Source organism: Cygnus olor, chromosome 1, assembly GCF_009769625.2.
Source record: "Cygnus olor isolate bCygOlo1 chromosome 1, bCygOlo1.pri.v2, whole genome shotgun sequence".
Classification (NCBI taxonomy): Eukaryota; Metazoa; Chordata; class Aves; order Anseriformes; family Anatidae; genus Cygnus; species Cygnus olor.
This window is the reverse complement of record NC_049169.1, coordinates 121,941,045-121,956,754: the sequence shown is the minus strand read 5'-3', so window position 1 is coordinate 121,956,754 and position 15,710 is coordinate 121,941,045. Positions and strand designations below refer to the sequence as shown.

The window sequence follows — 15,710 nt, the reverse complement described above, 5'->3', positions numbered from 1 at the left end:
AAAGCCAATGGCCAACCATGGCTTAGCTCCCACACACTGTTCTGAAGTCTGCCTCACACCTCTTCCTTCCCATAGCAGTGCTACCACTGAATACCAAAATGCTATATTATAGCATGCAAATGGTATGGTATGCTTGAGTCTGTGATTTATTTTCTGGTTCAAGTTCACAGACTAACAGCAGTAAATTTTACAGCATCCATATTTTCTTTAAATATAACCATGCTTTCAGTAAACATGCTGAATAATGTACTATCGTAGTTTCTGTCCAAAAACCTTTCCATGTACTGTTGTACAACTCGCATCAGCAAAGCATGATTAGTTTTGATTCAAGGGTTTTGGCCTGTATAATAATAATTATAAACACAAATGTATGTGAAATAGAATTTGTTTTCCTGGCTCCCTTCTTTAGGAAAGAGGACAGACCCTTACACTATGCAAACTACCAGAACTACTGTCAAATAGAAAGACTACTATGACTTGCATCAAATCAACACTACTTTATTCCAATTTGACTAAGCTTCATAAGGTTCACAGAAGGAGAAACTTTTCTGATCCATAAATGGACACTTATTTAAAATGTGTACATTCATGCACAAGGTAGTTAAGATAATTTCAAAAAATGTGTTGAGTGTCATTGGTAACGCTAAAATTATCACTAAGTCCTGACTCCATTAGACATCACAAGCTTATCCCATCAGTTGTGGGAATGACTGAACACAGTGTTGAAGAGAAAAGTGGTCATGATAAAATTGGATTTGTCTCTGTCTTTCAGAAACTTTATTTGCTAGGAGCTGACCTCCTATTCACTGATGAAGAAAAAGGATTAGGTCTTGACTTTTTCAAAGAAGAAACCTGCATGGTTTCTGCAAAAGACCAGTCTGGCATGTCAGTAATCCAAATGTCATTCACAACTGAATGAAGTTATGAAGGCTTTATGAGAAAAATGTAAACCCTTTCTCTTTAAAGGTAAGCCTAGCCAGCCAAATTCTGGAGTATATTGCAGACAGCTATGACAACTGATGTGCAAACCGAATTCAGTTATCTTAGCTCTTCGGCTGGCAAAAGTACAGACAAAGTCAATTCAGGATTTGAAATGTGATGTTTTGAGATAAGCAACTGGAATGCTGGGATATACAAGAAACACAAAGCTATTTTATATAAGACACATTCTTCTATTCTGAGTACCCGAAAAATCACTGCACTGCTGAAGCAGTGCTGTAATATCAGCTATATGTCAGATAAGTAGGACAGAACTCAGTGTTTGTACAGATGAAAAAAAAGTCATAAATGAGCGTAGTGGAGGGGAAAGGACACAACACACTTGAGACCAATATAAGGAATCGGATGGGAGGAAGTGACAACATCCAACTACATCCAATATACTATCTGTAAATGTAGACTTAGGTTTAATGTCCTAGCTTGATTAATACTAATTCCTCATGCTATTATTATTTTTTTTTTAAAACAAACTGAGCTATGGCAAAGAACCAACTTCAAACATGTAAGAAAATAGAAGAAAAAGGTTAATTGTGTCTTGAAGATATGCACTTGGGAATTCCCAAACAAAATGCCATACACCAAAGAATTAATTTCCACAACATATAATTTGTATGTTGCTATGATTCTCCAGGTACAATGTACTATGAATAAAAATGAAATCGTAAGTTTCAAGTCAAAAAACACAATTTATATGTTTGTTCTTCAACTAAGGGGTGCATTTCTAAGAGTCATTACAACATCAGCGGTTTATGTAACAGCAAGAACAAGGATCAAATGGGTTAGATGAGCCACTGGAAGCAATGATCATCTCAAAATAACTCCTTTTACCTGTGTTTTCTCAGATGGATCCAATTTCAGAAGTATTTTACAGAAAACATTTGCACACAAAGCACATATGTGGAGTTCAGCTATTTTAAGTCTAAAATGCTTTCTCCTATACTGTTAACGTACTAATACAAGACTTCCAGACTACTCAGAATTTTCCATGTAAGGTCAAGACACTCAGCTTTACTCAAGGTGTGGTGAAAACTCCAGTGGCAATTTTAGAGGGCTCGTGTGAAAATACTCTGAAAATGACATGCATACTCATTTACAAAGGCTGGTTTTAAAGACATTTCATAACTTAATGCTAGTGACATTTTTTAGTATTTTAACCACCATTGTTAATAGCACTTTCTAAACTGGCAGAAATAACTTAAAGTCTTACCAAAGCAAAAAGATTTAGAAAATATTGCACACACTGTATAGCCTAAAGTCTGTAAAGGCTCTCTGTAACCTGAAAGTAGGCAGCCTGACATAAAAATACCTGCAGTAATATAATACATAATTGATATGTCAAGACACAAAATGAATCAATGGAGGAAAAAAAATAAGGCTAACATGAACCTTTTGAACTGGAAATTTGCATATTATTTCTCTACCTTAGGCTTTTAATCACTTTAAATGAAGTTTTATCTAAAAAAAATCCAAGCATTTCATAGAAAAGGATCAGCAAAAATGGGGACAAAGAGGAATACTTTTTGACAGGTTTACATTCCCCATCTCTAAAAACCTTTAACAGCACTTTGGCACCAGGACTTAGAATCTAAGAGGTTTTATACTGCTTCCAATCACATTTAGAGAGGGCATTTACAGGGCAGCTCTTAAACTATGAATGCTCTATCTGCAATAACCATGTTCCTTCCTAGATCTGCTTTAACCTCACTTCAAACCAAAGCAGGGCTGAATGGACAGATATCTGTGTTAGCAGAGCACATCCCCTCTGGGCTACAGAGCCCAACTAGAGACTGCTACTACTCATCATCCCTCTGGTGTCAAGAGATAGCTGACAACGAATCCTACCCTACCTGACCCTATGCAGTCCTGTCCAACTTTATTTTATTTGAAAATCTATCCCACAAATTAAGAGTTCTGACAGCTGTTAATGTTTTGGCAAGGAAAAGGAACTGTGATATGGAAGTCAGGATTGAAGAACAACTTATAATTGCAAGGTTCATTTTGTTTTTGTCCTTGTTTGTTTCCACTGTTCTGACTGCTGGTAGCTTTGTGCACTTCCCAGTTTTCACCCTGATCAAGCTCACACACTCTTACCTTAAACAACAACTAATTTTCATATTGAGAAGTCTAAACATAGCTGATTGGAATCAGGTCACACACCTAAAAAGGTGTTGAAAAAAAAATCAGGCCATATTCTCTCGATGTTGACAAAATGTGAAGCAATCTGTGCAATTTCTGCATCTAAGTCAAAAACTCCTAACTCCCATAATCTACACACCTTTGCAGAACTGAAATGGAGAACTTTAATTCCCCTAGTGTACTGTCTACTTTCCTTGTCAAAGGGACTTCTACAGAAAAAAAAATAAAATATTTTTGAGATGTTTGGGTATTATGGATCAAGAATATGAATATTCCCATCTTCAGTACTGTTTCAAGGGTGACTACTAAATAAATAAAGAGCAGCATACTGCATTTACCTAAAACTACTTGACGAAAAAGCAACAGAGCTAGTGGATACTGGTTTTCAGTGAATATATTTTCTACAGTATCATAACCTCAGTTTTCCCCACTATCCTAAATATAGTGTTGTATGACTCATATAGACGTGTGCCGCCAAACATAATCTATAACTGCTGACAGGTGGAAGTAAACTGCATAAGTCTCATTTTGTTAGGAAACAAGACTAATGGATATCAAATACTATGCCCATTCTCTTCCTATCGTTTATCCAACAACCAGATAAATCAGAATATATGCAAAGGCTCTACAACAGGTTACTAAATTTAGGTTGCACATGTAAGATGTATTTTCTTGCATTTCCTAGATTTTCAGTGTTTGTCTTTGTAATTATTTTTTATTTATAATTGTAATGATTTTTTTTTAATCACATAAACATAAACATATATCAGAAACAACACATCAAAAGAAATTTCTACATGCATATTGAAATGGAAATATAAAATAGGATAAATTACTGTTCTTCTTCATGGTTCTTAAAAACAAAAAAAATTCTTTTGCTCTTGGAGGAGGACAAAATTCTAAAGTAAAGGAAATAAAAAGAATAACAAAACTCTAAAATGAATGTATTATTTATAACAAAAACCAAAAACATCTACAGTTTCATCAAACTGAAATTCATCACACAGAACATTATAATTTTAACATGGTTTAACTTTTTGTGTGTGTGTTAGCATGGCCATTGATGATAACCATGTCTGCTTATACTTACTGACGCACATTCTTTCACTGACTGCCCTAAACATGCCACAAAGAACAATGACAGTGTCCTCCTATTTCATTAAGGAAGCTTTCCAATTTTTGACACACACGTCATTAAAGGAATTGATTCCCTAACCAGATTGCTGGCCTTTCTCCACTCACCTGCACAAATAAATAAATAGGATCTCTCACGAATTAATCAACTGTAAAATGAATCTATATGCATATTTTTGCAGACAAACATTGGGCAAAACTGAGACTCAGGCCACTAGAAATGAAGAAAAATACATGGCTATATGACTTCTGAAGCCAAGTGGCATAGTCAGTTAAATAAATAAGATACCATTCACGAACCATGACAGCTGTGGGTTTGGCGGAAGTCCCATTTCTCATGGAATATACAAAAATTTTTTACTGAAAAGTCTGATGGGAAAACTCAACTTCCAAAAAGGAACAAAATCTCCCTCTTCTCAGAAGGGGGAACCTGAAACTATTACAATAAGATTGAAAAGAACTATGATTTTAGCAACACATTAATTAGTCTAATTATAGATGAGCCAGAATTTTGGCCCCAGATCTTTAGAAAAGTTGTCTCTTGCTCTCATCAACTACTTACAGATGACATAAGTCAAAACATAGTTAAAAAGAAAAAAAGTAGAAATAAATTAACTCTTAAAATTAATAAAATGACAGAACGAGAAGAGGAACTGCCAAGGTAATAGAAAGATAATAATGCTGGAATATAAAAATTGGAATCCCTTTTAAAAGGCACATTCATAGGTGACTTCATCTCCTGTAGAGAAAGAAACATCTATCTTGTTACAGTTGCATTAGCTGCCACTTTATCCACTTTTAACATAGCCTCAGTTTACACTCACTGTTTAATTTGGAAATAAGTAACTTTACTTGTAATGCAAGATTTGCAGAATCTTAAGGAAGATTTCCCATTTAAGTAAATGACTACATCTTTCATGTATAAGATTCACACACAGTAACTAGCAATTTGGACAACTGAACTGTAAAGAACTGGAAGAGGTTTTTATTTTTCTTTGGAAAAAAATGATAAAAGAATACCCTTCATCATATTCAAACCTTAATTAAGTTATTTAGACCTGAAAAACACTTTTTGAAACCATTACCATGCTATGTATACATAAATAGAGAAAGGATCTGAGAATCTGGTAAAGTTGTCTCAACCAACTGTGAAAGTCCTGAATAAACATTTCATTTTCCTCCACATTTCTGCAATATATTAAGGTAAATATAATGACACAACTTCAAAATGTGAAGCAGTGATGCAGAAAAAATAAAAGCCAGTACTTAAAGACTGCTTTAAGTACTGGCTTTTACTTTTATTTTATTTAATTACATTTTTTTAAATTTAATTGTATTTACTTACATTTAATCATAACATTACTTCCCTGCTGTGGGAGCTACACCAGCATATACCAGTGCATGCATAAATACACACTCTCATACACCCTGTTCCTAAAATTCCAAGCTAAGATACAGTGCATTTTGGAGAAGGTATATATTTTTAAGTCTTTCACACGATAAAGTAAATAAATGTGAAACTTAAGTGATAGATATGTAAACAAAAATTCCAAAGAAGCTGGAAACTTTTCCATATTTAACTTACAGCTTGTTCACCTTGATTTCATAATAAATCTTAATATTTTTTCTGCTTTAGAGATCAACTTATAAAATCCCCTTCTGAACAGCTTTAATAGCAGTACCAAATCTTGCTCATCACTGAATGCATGTAATGCCTTGTAATTTTATATTTGATTGTGAGGATGTTACTTTAAAGGCTCCACTGCAGAATCATTAATCTGCCCATGCAGAAAATATTTAAAACCACTGCTCCTGCAAATTATTTAAACTATAGTAAAAGGAACGAAGGAGCTAAAGTAAACTATCTTGTGTGAATCTTCCACATACACCACAAAAATGTCAGTAACACATGGATAAGTCAGTTAAAAGAAATGATCACATGATATATTTGGCAGCAAGAATTTCTAAATATTAATATTAAAGAGTAAATAAACTTTTAAGTATTTTAACTGTATAAAAACTTTAACTGCATGAAAAACTGGGTTAACTGATTTCTACTTCTTGATAAAAACATTCAGAAGTATATGAAAATACAGCATTAGCTTTACCTCCTGTTTTCTCATAGGAACAGAATTATTGAAAGTGCTTTTCCAGTACCAACCTGTTTCCTCTTTCATTCCTTTAGTAACCCTTTAGTACCATTCCCCATGGAGAAAACAACATAGAAGAAAAAAAAAATGCTTCAGTGCAGCATAAAGAAAACAGCTATGGGAAACCTACCTGTAGCACCTTCCACCTTGTGTTCAGGTCTTCCACACAGCTGAGATTGTATGGGGAGAGCTGAATATCAGGGGGAGTGAACCGGTGAGCCAGCTCATTGACTTGATGCACCTTCTCTTTAAGCGGCACAATTTCAGCTCGATAAACCTGTGCAAATTAATTATCATAAATAAAGATAAGAAATAACTTCAAAAACTATTGGCTCTGCTACCAGCTGATTAGCAAGATAAAGGTGTTCCATGCTGCTGAAAGGAAGGGGTGCACTGGTCATGAGACAGGTAACAGTCTTCTCATATAACAGCATGGGCTGTAGGGCTCAAGTGTAAGGCCTAGCATTTAAGAAGGTGATAGAAATTTGGAGCCTGCATTACAATTTTTGGCTGGTTAAACCAAATCCCTGAGCGGAACACCCATTGGACTGTTCACCGTAGTGCAAGCTTCTCTCTATCTCATTGTTACATGTGCACAACATGTTCCTCAGGGTAGACAGGAGGGACAAATGCACTTTAATGCAAGAAAATAGGGGAAGACTGTGGTTCCCAAATACACTGAATGAAAGAAAGAAAGAAAAAAAAAGCAATGCTAAATTGTTTTCATGGTCTTACCTGGGGTATCTTGTGCATTACAAATAAAAAGTTTGGATAAAGAGAGGAAGGAAGGGAGGGAGGAAGGGAGGGAAGAAGGGAGGGAGGGAAAAAACAACAACAAAGCAGAACCTTCTTTCTATGACTCCCAGACTACCTTTCATGACTCATATGTCAGAAAAATAATGTGTCTTGTGAGATGACCATTAGAACCATAAGAACAGTCTGGTTAATAATTTCAGAAATGTATGTGAAAACCAAAAGCTGCTAGTTGCTGTCTCTTGATTTTAAAATCAACAACCTGCTGGTGATGCTACCATGATGCATTTGAATAAATTCAGATAGATTCAGGGCACATGACTCCACTGAAGAGATGCTGCTCTATGCAGATTTTCCACTGTTCCATATCTATCTTTTCTAAGGAGACATTTATGAATCTTTAACATGACAAATTGTGTCAAAATGTACCAATGAGCCATTTCTAAGGGGAAAATTCTGTCATTTTCAGGACCACTTTTTCTTGCCCTATAATGTCTGCTCACAAAGGCAGGGATAATTTATTTGCTGCATTAGTCTTGCTTTCCAGCTCCTTTCTCTCAGCATTTTTAATACAGAACACATACGGTCTGCATCTCATTTTGGGTAATCAGAAAACCTGAAATGATTCCTAATAATCATTTCACCAACAAGTGATGCAAACATCAAAAATCCTCACCAAGTATCTCTGTAAACCTTAGAAGTAAATAGTATAGAACACTCACAGACATTAGGATGTCGTGGTACATGAACTGTAATAAAGGCAAACACATGAAAAAATTGTTCCTCAAATTTCTCTCAAAAACAGATTTGGGTCCACTAATTATGCTAAATTGCCCTACAACATAAGGAGTTAGACTGACTTCAATGGCATTCATGTATAGGATAACTAATGATAAATCCATAAAATGCACAAAACAGAAGTGATGGGCATTTGTAAAGGTAAATGCAGAGAATGACACAAATGCCCTGATGGTGACAAGAAGACGGCATAGATCGCATTCATGCCATACAATTCACTTCTCCACATCTCACCAGTTTTCATACCATTGGGACACAACTGATGTTACTGGGAAGAATACAGATTTATAGTATCGTGAGGAGAGCAAGACCAGAGGTAAAAAGAAAAGGAAAACAAATCTAGCATGTTTGATTTTATCCCACAAAGTTATATTTGCTTAATCTGATCATTTAAGCCAGTAATTGAGTTCAGAAGAACAAAAACATGCTTTAAATATAGGCATTTGTTCATAGGCTGAAGATATGTATACCACAGTGTGAGCATTTAGCTTGCAAATAATTATTTCACTTTTTTTTTTTTTTTTTTTTTTTTTCCTGTGATTTCTCAGATTTAGTGGCCCAAGGTCTTTGGCCACAACTCTGTCATTTATGATTGGAATGGTCACATGGGTTCTGCCAGTGTTACCTGTCTTCCAAGATGAGTGAACATCTTTTAGCTAGTGATACCAATGCCCACATTGTATATAAATTTAAAATACTGTTAGAAAAAATGGAGAGCATCTATTGCAAAGATCAGTTCCTGCACTGCAATGTACTCTAAAGCAGCTCCTGCATTAAGCCAACTTAATTTGCTATTAATTTCTATGGCCATAGGATCAAGCTTGGATTGAAAAATTCATTGCCCAGGCAAAGCACGTAGGTTTAAGCTTATACACTGCTTGTTTTTAAGCATGCACTGAAGGATCTTGCTGATTTCAGACCAATTATTTCAATCTGTAATGTTGACTTGAAAATACTGGTCTCACTTAAGATTGACATAAATGATTCTGTAAATCACACAATCATTATACCTAAATTAAGGTGAAATAAAAGATCGGTCACGATTTGTCAACACGTTTTAGTGAGCATACCTTATTTTACAGAGAGAAAGCTTAGGAACAGAAACAAGTCATGAGACAAAAAATGAAATCAAAGAAATATATGGAAGTAAATATGAAACATATCTCCCCCCATATTTTGGGCATTATTTTCTTATTGTTTTTTTCTTTAGGAATACTGACTTTTGCAGTTATGCTAATGTTCCAACATACAAAATATAATAGCTTTTTCAATATCTCTAAATTTGATAGTCTGTTTTCTATTATTACTAAGCCTGGGTTTTTACTAGCATTTGTGTTAGTTATACTGACAAAATGTAAGAAACACCAAAACAAAGAATTCTAATTAATGCGTGGCTATCATTAATGCCAATAATCTTACAATTAAAAACTGAAGACAGAAAATAAAAAAAAAATCCTTAGAAAGACTTGTCATATGATATTGTATGATTAAAAACATCAGCCACTACAATACTATGGTAACCAACAGTTTATACAAATAGTCTACCAGTCAACATACATGATTCTAGAGCTAGGTTTTTTGTTTTTGTTTGAGTGAAATTTTGTATGAATTCTTTTTTTTTTTTTTTCAACCAAGTATTCAAACAATTTTAAGAAATAGTAATCATTTATGTTGTACAATAATTTTCATCTATAAAGCAGAAATTTGGAATTTCTACTTAACTATGATTTTCTCAGTATTATTAAAATCTTTAGTAATGTTTATGTTTTTAATAATTAGTTTGCATAGTGTAAGACTGTTTCATTTTTCCATTACTTTTCCTTCTACATAAAAAATACCAAACCTATCACAGGTTTATAGCAAAAAAAAATAGTTAACTATAGTGTTGGTAATTTAAAAAGAAATGTACATGGTGAGTAGTATTCCACTACCACAACTAGAGATCTATTTGAACCAATTAAATGGCTCAGGATGTAAATGACTTCTCAGTGTGAACAGCGATAGGAGAAACAGCCCCAAATTACGACTGTCCTTACACAAGAAAGAATTTCAATGCTATGTGATACTGTAGGTGGTAAACTGGATTTTAAATGATCCGTACAGTCCTGTTAGAAAATATTTTAAAATGCTTTGGAAAATTAGCAAGGACTCTAGAAGACATACCACCAGAAACCATAGCCAGCCAAATAGTAGGAGTCTAGAGCATAACAGCAGCCATAATCAGTCAGATGAAAAGCTCATCTCGCCCATCCTGTCTCTGAGAGCAAACCAATACATTTGCTTGGGGAAGAAGGAAAGCCTGGGAAACCGTGAGTATCCCGCTCCTTGCTGTACTCTTCCAGCTCAGCAATTTGGGGCTCAGAGATCCTGGAGCCAGAATTTGTCTCTCTTTGTCAATTAGATCTTGAAGGATTCTTCTTACGTGAAATTATCTACTTGATTTTTGAACTAACATAGGCTTTTACCATCCAAAATAGCCTAAACTCAATGTTTAGGTTGAAGAACCACCTCTTATGTTTTTTTTGTTTGTTTGGTTGGTTGGTTTCTTTTTAAGATACCACTTGAGATCTTCTCCCATTCTTAGTTCATGAGAGACAATGATCAATCTTTCTTGGACTTTCTTTGTGCTATTCCAGACTTTATAAAACCTTTCATATTTACTCCTTCCAGGTTTAGATTCAAAGATTGACATACCCAATTAAATGCGTATATAAAGAAGATACTTAGATCTGAGCTAGTCACCATATAGTGCCTTTATATTCAATCACTGATCAAAACAGAAGCTGAATATGTTTGTGTTTTTTTTTTTTTTTTTTACTATAGAATGGCATGAATCACACTGTGAATTACAGAGATTAAACTGAGAAGATTTGCATTCACTAAGGGAACCAAGACAACTAGATCATACACAGACACCTACCTGGCAGATGTGAAATTCACAAAATAAATCACGTTCCTCCTTCATTTATTCTGTCCTTGTGCAGGAGCTTTCCATACTTTTGATCTGCTATATTTTTGAAATTGGTGGACCAGAACACTGCCTACAATATAAGGTCTTATACCATGGTATAATATTTTCTGCTTTACCAAATATTTCTAACATTTGATTTGGCATTCTGAATAGTGCTGAGTATTGAAGTGCTGGAAGTGCTGTGTGGTTTCAGAGAACCAGGGCTTACAACTCCAAGATTTCTCTCATGAGTGTTAAAGGAATGTTTAAAAGGGCTAAATGAGAGCTCATTACCGTGCATATAAAGTTGGGATTAGTTTTCTAAATGCATTGCTTAACAATTATCAACACTGACTTTCATCTGCTACCACCTTATTTCCATCCAGTACTGTGAGGTCCTTCTATAGCTGTTTGCAATTCATCCCCACCTGAAGGGCTTTAAATAGGTTTGTATCATCAACAAGATATGTCACTGCATTATTCATTCTCCTTTTCAGTTCATTTATGTGCATACTAGACAGGGTAGACCTTCTTGAGCGCAGTGTCTCTCATTAGGAAAACTGAATGTTGACCTCTGCTTTTTATTTTCTGCCTTTTACAGGAAATAAATAACTAGATAAGTGGTTATTTATCCTTATCAAGTCTTTCTCTCTTTTCCCACAGTAACCTACATTTTTAGGAACAACATTTTTGAAATCATTTTGGAATCCCCAAAAGCCATATCCCGTTGTTGACATGCTCATATTTTCTTGAAGGCACACTAAGAGATGTATGGCTTACCTACTTTTACAAAAGCTACATTGTCTCTTCTACAGTATACTTTTTTTTCCCAAATTTCTTGTTCTGTAGGTCCACAGTCCTGATTAGATGCACTATAGAAACTATTGCAATATTTGCCACCTTCCAGTCCTCAATATACTAATTTTAAGCAAGAAAATACTGTTACTAGTAATAGCTGTTTTATTCTTTAATTTCATTAAAACTCTTGACTGAATAATTACCTAGTTCCGGTGACATGGTAGTCTTAATCTTATTATTTTTTTCTATGGATACTTTTAAAAATATCTTTCTTTACACTTTTCTTTAGTCACCCCAGCTTTCTAGGTCTTCTGAAAGTCCTTCTATTTAGAGGAGATGGATTTGTTTTCAGCTTCCATCGTAATGTCTCCATGCTGTCTTCAAATTTTACTCTTTTTGGATTTTTTTAAGTAGAGTTCTTCATTTGTGTATAGTTCTCCTTCTGAAAACTGAATGTCGCTGTGGTGGATAGTTTATTATTTTTGTTTTGTTTTGTTTTTATTTTGTTTTATCCTGCAAAATGTTGACCTTTAGTTCATAATGATCCCTATTACGATAGCAATGTTTTGAACCTGTATTGCTTAGTACCACGCCAAATATTTCTTCTCCCATTTGTGGCCACCCTAAGAGGTTACTCCATGAAGCAGTGTTTTTTTTTGTTTTTGTTTTTGTTTTAATCTGAAAATGTAATCTTAAAAGCATGCTCTGACAAGGCACTTACTGTAATTTCCCTTCTTGAAATGTCTCCCTTACCAATTATTTCTTAGTGTTCCCTAACACTCCATATTTTCTATTTGTGGATGGAATTCAAATTCCAAAGGATTTTAGGCTAGTTTGATAAAATTCATCCATCTTTGTGATTTGATTCCTAACCTTCATTAAATATAGCATTAGGCCACCACTGTCAGAAACTTACTCTTTTTTACTGTGCAACTTGTAACTTGGATGCTACAGTGTCTACTATTATTTCCATCAGTTTCTGATATGTGCATATTACATTTATGTTTGAAACCAAGTACTTTCATTCCCCCATCTTATCTCTTCAGCTGTGGTATTTTTAACCCCAGATGATCACATTGAATGATATGCTTTCCATGCTCATCTATCTCTTGAAGTGTTTTACAGACCCTTTTAGAACTCAAGTGCCAGTACATTGGTTTCTTACTTATTTCAGAATATGCAGACTAACCACTCTCCTACTCCCTCACCCTCCACCCCACAATAATTTGTAGGTCCTTTCCATTAAAGTTGCTAGTGCTTTGGGTATCCTGTTGAAAAAAAAAATAAATAAATAAAAATAATTGTAAAAGCCAACACAGCCCTCAACTCTTTTTAGAATACCAACTCTATGAGCAAATATTTATTTAAACATGATTACTTTTTTGTTGTTGTTACTGTCCTTCTATGCATGTCTTATTTCACATGCCATCTTGTTTTGGTTTTGTTTTTCCTTGCTTTTGTTTATTGGTCCCTAACATATAGAAAAGCACCGACTGCCTCTTTGGAAGGCTGCCCAATGATCAGAAGGGAGCTAAAGATACAAAAGTCTAAGTCTTTATACTTAAAGACCTCACCAAATGGAGATGCCTTTTGTCATGGCCATGAAAAGGACATGTTTTTGTTTAGGATTCATAAATCAGTTTCTTTAAATCTGTAAGGAAATTCATGACTCATTTGAGTAAATAAACAGTGAATTAGCTTATTTCAATAACAATAGATATATTATATACTTTGCTAGCCTCAGGGAGTTTCCATCACAAAATTCAAAGTGAAAATTCAGGAAGGAATATTGACTATACAATGCACAATTTCTGCTTCTTGACCCCTCTTCTCCCCAGCCACATGTGCAACAGCTGATAACAAGGCAAACATAGAATTCACGAATCCAAGCAAAATTAAATCAAGAGCTTGTAACTTCTGTCCCACTCAAGTTAATGGAATAGTGTGACTAAATTCCCTATGCCACTTGGAAAACATTACCTGAAGAGGAAGTGTATTCTCAGAACAAGACTTGTTCCTTATGCAAAGAGAAAAACAGTAAAGTAAAATACAGGCTGGCTTTTATTTATTGTTTGCTAACGTGAATTGTCAGTGCTTCAATAAATTTGCTTTTTCTCTTACCAAGCTGATTTTTACTGACCCCACCATCTACCATATATGTTTAAACGTAGTCCAGCACAGAGAACCTCAATACCTTTTCAGAACAGACAGCAACAATGCAGCTGTACTGTGAGCAAGAACTTATTGTTGCTTGGCATTCATATCGATAAAAGGAACACAATAGCATGTACATAGTAAGTCATATTCTCATGTACATCTCAGTAGTACTGAGACTGAGTTTAGCTGTATTTGTATTAAAAATTATATTAAACAGAAACTATCTAATAATTACCATCTAATAAATACCATCTAATAATTTCAATCATTACACAATTGTTCATTCATGAAGTTAATAATAGTAATTGAGATTTTCAATAATGATTTTCAAATCCAATCACTATTCTTACCATCTCCTAGTTATTTGAAACGTTTTTTGCAATGAAAAATAGCTTGGGAGCAGGGTTTGGTTTTTTGTGTGTGTGAGAGTGTGTGTTACTTTTGTCTTTTGTATGGCCTTAAGAACACTTTAAATTATGTTCATAAGTTTAGGAAAATCTCTGTAAGACCATGTGTAAACAATTACGCTACAACTATAACGAAACATTGCTTTCCGACTATCTTGTCCTCATCCTATACACATTACTAAAGATCAAATGTTCTTAACATTTCCCATACACATGTATGGAGGGATCATGAATCTCATCAAATATATAATGATGCCCATCTCTTGCTGAAAAGAAAAATTGAAGGAGACAAAGTTCATTTTACCAAAGCACCTAATACTTCAAATGTTCAACTCTAGCTTCTGGAAATGAGTCTGTCTTTTCTTTTCGGTTATGGATGAGACAGGAATAGATGCCTGCCTAAGATGTTAAAGGCAATTTGGTTTAATCTCCACCTTTTCTTCTCAGATTTTATGGCCTGGCAATTACAGCAATTACAGGCTTGATTTGATCACTATACAGGTTTGCTCTGAGTACTACATGGGAAATTGATCTCAAAGCTAATTTCTCCCAAAGATGGTATATTCAAGATTTCAGAAGTTAATAACCTCTTTCACAGAGCTTGAGGTGGGACTGAATGACCTGTCTTCTTTCCTGCCCTTCTCGAAGAAGGGACTGACATTTGCGCTCCTTCAGTCTTCAGGAATCTTTCCCAGTCACTTGACCTTCTTAAGATAATTGAGAGTTGCAGTGGCATCTGCCAGCTCACCCAGCATTTGTGGGTTCATCCCATCAGGGTGCATGGACTTATGTACATCCAGAATTATGAGCAAAAGAAGTCCACCCTCTTATATATCCACTTACATGTTCTGACACTTATTAATATGAAGCACTTCTCAAGAAAAGGCCAATGTTACCTACAAAGTCTGTTTTCCCAGATCTGTGGGACACACACAGCAGTGGCCTCATGCCAGCCTGGCATTTTTTTTCAGTTCCCTCACATGGAAGAGTCTCCCATTAGGACAGATCTGTGCTAAACCTCAATTCTCGTAAGCAGTGAAAAAGACAGAAAAGGATATCTGGAAATGTGATGAACGTATGAGATGGCTTACAGAGAAAAGCCTCCTGTGTCAAATGAACTTGTGGTGTATTGGGTTTTATACCAGCAGCAGCTGCAGCTAAATCAGAGCAGCATCCACTTGCACAGTGAGGTGAGGTCCTATACCCAGCCTCAGCAGGTTCCCAGCACTGACATTTCTCTACCTCAGCTCCCTCAGTGTCAAGCAGAGGAATATTCATAGACCAGAATACACCTTCAGATTTGTATCTAAAACTATCAAAGGTAGAAAAAATTGTCATATTCTACCTAGGAAAGTTGAACAGTCCCCATTTTTTTCATTAAAAATTAATAAACTTCCTTTTGATAGGTTTAGTGTATACTGATTCAAA

At 34.9% G+C, this 15,710-nt stretch overlaps 1 protein-coding gene across 21 annotated transcripts in view; it reads right to left on the bottom strand.

Moving 5' to 3' along the window:
* The window catches only part of DMD (dystrophin), a 1,063,969-nt gene that overhangs the window by 156,204 nt on the left and 892,055 nt on the right, over positions 1-15,710 (bottom strand). For all 21 annotated transcript variants that reach the window (XM_040530986.1, XM_040530983.1, XM_040530994.1 and 18 more), the window contains one exon: positions 6,550-6,696. In XM_040530986.1, the coding sequence (XP_040386920.1) occupies positions 6,550-6,696 (147 nt within the window). The remainder of the gene's footprint in view (positions 1-6,549; positions 6,697-15,710) is intronic.